Below are 8,531 nucleotides of genomic sequence, written 5' to 3' on the forward strand. Positions count from 1 at the left end.
TGTGGGTTCCCATGCCACATCCTGAGTAGACACGTGATGCCCACCTGTGTCTGCACGTGTGCACCCGAGAGGGAAACCCCAGGTCAGTCCGAGTGTCACTTCCGTGGACTCCACACTGAGGAGTGGTGTCCAAGGTTCTGCCAAACCAAAGCTTTTGAATCTGCCGAGTTTTTGTCAAAAACAATCCAACCTGGGAGTTAAAGGTCAGCTAGGCACTGGACAGGGACCACTGGAGGCGAGGCCCCAGTCTGGGTCACGGTTCGCCAATGGCGTTGCATGGAGAAGTAAAGGGATCTTATCAGATGCAGCAGGGGTCCGAGTGGACCCCCCCCCACCCCCGTACTTCTGTACACAGAACTTCGAGGCCTGGTCTTTAGGTTTTGTGGAGATGCCACCAGGCACGTGCTCCACTGGGTCACCACACGTAACAGCCCCCGGGACACAGGCTGCCCCACAGAGCCAGGCAGGTCTGAGTGAACGGCACACACTTCTCCATCCCAGACGCTTCTGACTTATCTTTTACTCACTTAGGTCATTCTTAGTTCTACCTGAAGTGTGTGACCGGTTTGCCGGGTTCTCCAGATAGCGGTGATAGCTAGACAGACAAAGGTTCCGTCTAGAAGAAACCTTTGCCATCTGTGACCTGCCTGAAATGCAGGGCTGGTGCTCCCTGGAGGGTCCCACAGCGAGGTCAGTCAGGGAGAGGGGCGCAGGCTCTCAGCTCTAGGTTCTGTGGCAGGTGGGGCCTGGGTTCCGAGGGGCCCCCTTGCTGCACTAACTCTCCCTCACACCCCATTTCTCAGCGTGTGCTGCGGCTCCTCTGCCCCCACCCAACCAGGAAGGGCCACAGGTGAGGTGCCTACAGCGAGAGAGGATGACGCAGATGGCCGGGGCTGCGCTGGGCTGGGCCTGTAACGTGCCTCCCTTCTGAATAAAGACCTGTGCTCTACCACACGGTGGCACTGTGGGTTTGTCTATGTGTCAAGGGAAAGGACGCCGTGCTCTCAACAACGCCCCGTGTCTGGGTGTCCCCAACGGCCTCTGGCCTCGCCTTCTGACCTGTACAACGGGGGCACACCCACATTTTGGAGCTGCAATAGGAGCATACAGGGACATGAAGGGTCCAGACAAAGGGCAGCGCTACTGGGAGACTGCAGGGGTGAGGAGGGCTAGGAGCAGCGGCACGCCTAAGCCGGGCACCGTGGACAGCGGCCTGCCCTGAACCACACAGGCCCTGCAGGAGTCCCTCCCTGTGGGAGGCCGCCCACATGCTGCTCTTAGAAATGCAGGCCCCTGGCCCTCATCTAACGTGTGAAGTCAACCTGGAGGATCTGATAAGATTCCTTTAACATGTGGATAAACTTTAGTTTGCCGCTTTGTTAATGATAAAATCATGACCATTCTCGCCTGACCTGGGTCACCTCTGGGAGTTCTCTGTCTTCACTCTCCCTCGAACAAAGACACAAGTCACCGCCAACTGGACGCAAAGCTCCTCCAGGAACCACCTGCCAGGTGTCTCCCAGGGCCCCCCACCTATGCTGGTATGACCCCGAGGTGTGTGGCCCAGGTGCCCGATGGCAGGAGGTGGGCCCTTGTGGGGAAGTGGGTACAGCCCCTCTCCTGGGCTCCCTCCAGGCCTTACTAATGAACTGCTGGCCTCAGACACAAATTTCTCTGCAACCACTGGCCTCCCCAGGCTCCTTGTCGGTAAGTGAGAAAGGAGGTCAGGGGATCCGGCCACAGCAGCAGGTGTGCAAAGCAGGTGTTCTGGTCTGGCTGGTGCAGGGCCCAGCGGAGCGCTAGGGCCATCACTGTGACCAGGAAGGCTCTTGCCTGGCTGGCCACCTCTGCCTTCCCTTGCTCCCAGAAACTCCTCTGTGGAAGGCCAGGAATGTGCATTTCAGGGGAAACGGGACCGTTGTTGCAGCTCCAAAGGCTTCAACCTAGAGCCACAGGGTCACCTGTAGTGCTCCTGGCCCTGCTACTCCACTTCTTAGAGACACTCAGGAGCTAGATTTGGGCGAACATTGCCTAGGCGGAACTGGAGTCCTTCTGTGCCAGGCCAGGGAGAAGATGCTTCCGGGGCCCGGCATCTGTGGACGCCTCCCGTGGCCCTGTCTGTGTGCCCGACCCTGGCCGGCCTGGCCTCTGCCTCGTGGCAGCTGCACCGGCCCTGTGCCTGGGAGTGGGCTGGGAGAGCTTTGCGTCCAGCGTGGGTGGGGTGGGAGACGTGCACGTGACAGGGGAGAAAACCTGAGTGCACTAACGGGCAGCGGCGGGGGCTGCAGTAAGAGGCTGAGGTTGGCAGTGGAGGCCGCGAGCGGGTCGGCTCTTACCTGACCACCTGCAAAAATGACAGGGGTGGAGGCGGGCTTTGGGCGGTAGGGGATGGTGGCACCTTTCGGTGGGGACTAGGAAAAGGGACAGGAGAGGGAGAGAGAGCATTAGAGCCGCTTTGCAGCGCCAGGACCTGATGACGGGGGGCCTCCTTCCCAAGCCCGCCCCCGCTGCGCCACCCACCCCGCCCTGTCCCCCAGGCTGCAGCAGCCCCGGAGGGTGGGGACCCTCCACAGGGCCACCTCTCTCCTCTGTGTAGCCACTGCCATAGATATGCCCCCATGTGGTGCCACCACCCCCGCAGGATGCAGGGAGGGAGGGCTCCATGGCAGTGTGCACTCTCAGTTCCCGACAAGCAAGGACGGAGACCGAGACCTTGCCTGCGCTGGTGGCTGCAGGCTGCGCAGATGGACAGGTGGCTGCCTGCGGACTAGGTGCTGTCGCCCCGCACTTGGGTCAGCCTGGCTGCTGTCCTCCGAGAAAATCTCCCTCCCTCTGTCCCATGTTTAGGGTAAAGCCGGGCTTTATGGGTGGCTCAGCCATGGGGGCTAATGCCCAGCGCCCCAAAGGCTTCGTGGGGCCAGGCTTGTGATGGTCAGTAGGCATCATCACAGCACAGCTAGAAACATCCCATTTCACTATGAACAAAAAGAAGCAACTTTTTAAAAAAGCTTAGAGTCCAAATTCAGTATTTTATCGTCGTGATGAGCTTTGCTATAATTTCCTTTGCTTATTCTGTGTCCAGAAGTATAGGATTTTTATCTTGGGGTGAATGATATTCTCAAGTACCAGAAGTCTGCCAGATTCTGATAGAGTCAGCCTAACTCCTTGGTCAGAGGCTATCCGGGTCCTCCCTTGTCCGGCCAGGTGGCAGTTTTCCCTGGGAGCAGAGGCCACAGGGCTGGGCCTCGGTCAGCAACACCACCAGCCAGAGGCAGAGAGCGGGGGCCAGGACGGCCTGTCCCTGCTGGGAGTTCTCAAGACCACGGCCCACTCAGGCCCAGCCCACGCCCTGGACTATGGGGTGTGACGTCATAGTGCCCCCACCTGAGAGACACATAGCAATGTGGGGCGGGCTCAGCACACTGGGTGGCGGCTTCAACTCTGCAGTCCAAGCCATGCTGTGCGATCACGGGCACACCGTGTGACCTCGACTACACGATATGACCTTGAACACATGGTTTGACCTTGACATCCTGCCTGACTTTGGGTGTGCTGTGTGACCTTGGCCAAGCTGTATGACCTTGGGAATGCTGTGCAGACTTGCGGTAAAGCAGGAAGGGCTGCTGAGGGGCCTGCGAGCTGACCCAGGTCTGGGCTGATGCTGGGCTCCCAGGGTGAGCCGGTCTTCAGTTTCTGCTATTTGTGACCAAATGCCTCCAGAATCCTCTCTGGGCAGACAGGGGTGGCTGTGGCCTCAGAGGAGACTCGGTTCACAGTGGCAGAACCATGACCAAACCAAGCTCGAGGGTGTGACGTTCTCACTGCACCAGCAGAGAGCTCAGTCCAGCTGTGCCCCGTCCCTGAGACGGGCACCTCACCCCATAGTGCCCTCTGGCCCCACTAGCCACAGCACCTGCCGTCCCAGTACCACGAGCTTGTGATTCTGGCGCTTGCTGATGTCCTCTGACAGGAGACGCCCTGTGAGCACAGCGCTCCTGGTTCCCCCTGGGGCACAGTGGGCACTGCCGGGCAGGCACTCCACGGGGCCCCATGGACATGCGTGCACCCGAGGGCAGCCCTCCCAGGGGCCATTTCAGGGTGTGGGGCCACCCCAGAGCTAAGTCTGAAAGTCCTTTAATCTTTGCTCTATTCGTGCAGCTATCCTTCACTTAGAAACGGGCCCAAACGTTTCCAGGTGCAGTGGCTGCTCCTCCTGTGGTGAGACAGCAGCTCCCCAGCCTCTGAGAGCTCCACGGCCCCAGTGAGAGGGAGGCGTCGCCTCGGCCCTGCGTCTGCCCTTCACATGTGCCACGTGCGCTTGCTTCACCGTCGAGTCTCGCGTGAGCCTCCATCTGGCGGGAACACAGCTAGTGGGGTCCACCTGTTTCTGCAGGCCACGTCTGACCACAAATGTGGTGCAGGCAATGCCACTTGGGAGGAGTCCTAGGAGACTGAGAGTTTTGTTCTAACCCTTGTGCATGGATGTGGGAGGCTATGTCCCTCCTGGCTCTGAGGGGGCCGCTGCCGCTCAAGACGCGTGCACTTTCTCGCCGCTGCAGGCACCCGCCAGTGCAAGGGAGCGCACGGCCTGCTCACTGCGTGCCCACATGGCACCTCCGGGGTCCCATCAGGAGGGGCCGGAAGGGAACACAGTGTCACCGTGACCAGTGGCTGGGGACCATCAGGACACCAATATTTAGAAAAATATTTTTGACCTCACAAAATAGTATACTTTGGGAAAATAAAACTACGCAATTTTTTTTTAAAGAGCTGGGCAGGAGTTTGAACACCAAACAAAGGACAAAAGAGGGGTGAGCCCACAGATACCGGCCGAGGCACAGTGCCTCCCTCACGGGGAGCCCAGGACCCCAGCATTGCTATTGGAGCCTTTTGTTGGAGGCCGAAGTCCTTCACTGTAGCTTGAAGACCAGCGACTGTGAGAGCTTTAGTGAATCTTGCTGTATTTGGGGTATTAGTTGAAATTTAAATCTCAGGGTTTTTTCCCAAAAAAATTTTGAGAGGCTTTTGTCTTGCTCAGCTGTATCTTCGCTTCTCCTTTGGTTTTAACCATTTTGTTTATTCCTCTCTGTCTTTACAGTTTGGGCATTCTCGTGTGCTTTTCCTCCTTTGTGCCTTGATGGGGCTCTGATGCCGGCAGGCGTGGTGAGGACAGGCCTCCTGCCTCCACTTCCTCCATGGGCCCAGGGCAGCAGGATCTGGCCCACAGCAGGCAGCGTGTCCAGCGCAGACTTGCACCGTGGGTAAGGCCCGACCCTTTACTGGATGCCTCTCCCACTGCAGACTAATGACTTCTCATCCAATTGCCTCCTGACACATCCCTTTCCCTGGCCCCCCAGACGAGATGATGGACATGCCCGAGGGGGCAGGCACCAGCAGCTGCCCCTCCCACGGCACCCGCAGGGCTTTCACTCAGGTGGCCTTGGGCCTGGGTGCAGTCTCGGGTCACGCTCCTGAAGCCTGTCCCCCATACAGCCTTGACGGTGTGAATTCTCAGGGCCCCAGCCATGTGCCACAGCCAACATGAAGAAGCCATGGCTGGTGTGGCATGAGGGGTAGGCTGGCGGTGAGCCCTGGATGCCCAGACTGTACCTCCAGCATGACCACACAGATCTGCTTGACGCACTGGATGATGGCGTCGGGGGTCCCCGAGATGGTCACTGCCCGCTCTGTGGAGTTGGGCAGCATGTCCCCGGCCACCTGGACCTGGGCACCTGTGGACTGCAGAAACAAGACATTGGAAGGGGAATGGCAGGGGAGGGGGCTGCTGGTGGTGGTGGCGGTGGCCTGGGTGCTCGGGAGGGCATCATGTCAAGGGTGCAGTGCACGGACACCAACCCCAACGGCACCATGCCCGCCTGGCACCTCAGCCCTCTGCTTGTTCCCTGGGGGCCCGTGGCAGGGCTGGTCCGCCTCAGCCCGCCGCTGCCCAGCACGGCCTGGCACAGAGACAATGACGCTGGACAAGAGGCGTCTTAACCTGCAAGTGGCATTTGCAGAGATGGAGACAGAAATGGAGTCACTTTTTTCCAGTACATGGAACTTTATCTCCCCTGTGGAGTTGTAGGTCATAAAGAAAGATGGATTCTAGAGGGGACTAAACTCCGTGGCTGTCTTTCCTTGATGGAATCATGACAGAGAAGCCGCCCTCCTTCTGGGAGAGGGAAGGATTCAGGCTTTCTTTGAGTAAAGGAACATGAACATAAAGTCTGCACCTTGCCCAGCCCTGCTGAGTCGGCTCAGGCCTGGTGGTCCCTGGAGGCACCTGCCTGGGGCAAAGACCACAGCTTCCACAGCCTAGAGCCACATGACTGGGTGGCAGGTGCTGTCTCCCCTACCCTGTTATAGGAAGGCCCTGCCTGTGCCTGGTTGGGGTGCAGCTGCCCGGCACCTCTGCATGACACTATGAGGGGGTCTGTGCACATTCCAGGGGCTCCCACAGCCCACCCTTTGCATTTTGGATGGTTCTCCCCTACCGTAAGGTCTACGCTGCCAGGGTCTGCAGCACTGGGGCTCCCCAGACGCAGCTTGAGCTTCCCAGGGGTGGCCCTTACCCACCCAGTGGTGGGGCACCAGCAGCCAGAGAAGGTTCTGTTACCTCCCTGATCTCCTTGATCTTGGAGCCGCCTTTGCCGATAAGGGACCCACACTGGCTGGCAGGGACCACCAGCCTCAGCGTCACCGGAGGCTTGCTGGTGGCAGGGCTGTTGCTCATAGAGTTAATGATATCCTGGGGAGGGAGAAAGACACATGTGTGGGCCTGTCGTGTACACACCAGTGACTGCAAATGCCAGGCTCAGTGAGAAAGCATCTGAATGTGCTCCAAAGACTGGCGGGCCAGGGTCCCTGCCTCCAGAGGCCCACAGTCAGTGGGGGTGGGGGGGAGGACAAGTGTGGGAACTCGAATGCTCCCAGGCGGAGGTGCTTGTGAACACAGCGTGGCAAATGGCTGAGTGTCCAGAGGAAGGACACAGTGGACAGGCTGGCGGATTATAGAAGCTTGAAGGCCAGTCAAGCTCATGAAGAATATGAGAGGACAGCTGGATGGATGGAAGGGGACCCCGACATGCCAAGCACATGCAGACATGCAGGTCCATGGACGGAGGGGGGTGCAGGTGCAGACGACACCTGGACTCAGGCCCTGACCTCTGTCTTTAAGGCCTGGCGGGGCATGGAGGGGTGTGCTGGGGGAGGGCATAGTCTCAGAGTGGCACATTTTTGACAGAAAAACTTATTCCCCAGCTTGATCACCCTCTGAAAAAAAAACACTGAATACATCTCTAAATAACTTTGGCAACTTGAACGATACTGGAAACGCAGGAGAACCTTGATCTAAGTCGCTGATAGAGCACACAGACGTACCAGAGACACGTGCCTGCGTGTTTCTACGGGCCAGCACCACCGTGCCCAGGTCCGGCCCGTAGCCAAGCTCACATGCCGGGGCAGGAACCGTGGGGGGCGGCTGGGGCTCATGCTCGGAGCTGGCTCCCCGAATATGCGAGTACAGCAGCTGGCCATGACCAGGTGGCTGGCGGCCGGGGAGCCCCTGGGCAGCAGGGAGGTGACAGGGGAGAAGAAAAGTCCTCGCAGCCAAGTAGGGCAGCCCTGGTGGGCCAGGCTTGCCCACGTCCAGACACAGAGGATGTGGGGCTGGAGGACCAGCAGAGACTATGCCCTCCCCCAGCACACAGGGTCTCTGGGAGCGCATCTTACCTCCTCAAACTTGTAGGCGATCATGGCAAAGGCCTTGAAGATGGCATCTGTAGGGCCTGTGATGGTCACGATTCTTTCCGGGCAGTTCCCCTCAGAGATGTTGATCCTTGCGCCACTCTGGAAGGAGGTGAGCACACCCGGGCCAGGGTTAGAGCCTCGGGCAGTACCAGGCTGGGTTCTCCAGGTCCTGACAGCCACGGGCAAGCCTCCACACTAAGCAGTGAGGCCCCCTCCAGTGCTGTCCTTCAGAGTGCGGACAGCTGCCACACTGCACCCTCGCAGTCCCCCAAAACAGACGCCCAGACACAGGGGTGTGCAGGTCAGAGGGAAGGGGCCTGCTGCTGCTGGGAGGTGGCTGCGGCAAGGGCTCCCACAGAGCAGGACTCCTGGCCTCCCGCCTGCCCACAAACGGACGCCATTGAGGGCCGGCCAACTCACCTCTTCACGCATCTTCTTCACAGTTTCTCCTTTCTGGAACAAAGATTGAGACAACAGGCTGAGGCATCACTCCGGGCTTCTGCCGCAGGCATGCAGAGGTTTTGGTGTGGCAGCATGCGGGGTTGGGAGCACTGCCTCGTGTGCCAGGTGCCCCAGGCCAGCGAGCGGCAGCGCTCAAGGTGCGGGGGGATGAGAGCCTGACACGCCGCAGCTCCCTGAGCCACCCCCCCCAGGCTGGTGAGGGGCCCTGCAGAGGGGGCAGCCAGGGTGCTGGCCTGCTCGGCTCCTGCTCTGCGCTGGCTCTCACATCCCTCATCTTTGTCACGGGCAAAGCAGGGCCGGGTCGGGCCGGGGGGGGGGGG

The 8,531-nt window shown here is 59.5% G+C and overlaps 1 protein-coding gene across 12 annotated transcripts in view; it reads right to left on the bottom strand.

Annotated features, from left to right (window-relative positions):
• PCBP3 (poly(rC) binding protein 3) overlaps positions 1-8,531 on the bottom strand; it is a 273,540-nt gene that overhangs the window by 20,741 nt on the left and 244,268 nt on the right. For 6 of the 12 annotated variants that reach the window (XM_040621781.1, XM_040621785.1, XM_040621783.1 and 3 more), the window contains 5 exons: positions 8,170-8,202; positions 7,732-7,848; positions 6,617-6,748; positions 5,611-5,739; positions 2,268-2,411 (listed from right to left, as the gene is read on the bottom strand). In XM_040621781.1, coding sequence (XP_040477715.1) covers positions 2,268-2,411; positions 5,611-5,739; positions 6,617-6,748; positions 7,732-7,848; positions 8,170-8,202 — 555 coding nt within the window. The remainder of the gene's footprint in view (positions 1-2,267; positions 2,412-5,610; positions 5,740-6,616; positions 6,749-7,731; positions 7,849-8,169; positions 8,203-8,531) is intronic. The other 6 variants (XM_040621790.1, XM_040621788.1, XM_040621789.1 and 3 more) reach the window with 2 other exon arrangements.

The sequence above is a fragment of the Ursus maritimus genome, unplaced genomic scaffold, assembly GCF_017311325.1.
Source record: "Ursus maritimus isolate PB19 unplaced genomic scaffold, ASM1731132v1 scaffold_4, whole genome shotgun sequence".
Lineage (NCBI taxonomy): Eukaryota > Metazoa > Chordata > Mammalia > Carnivora > Ursidae > Ursus > Ursus maritimus.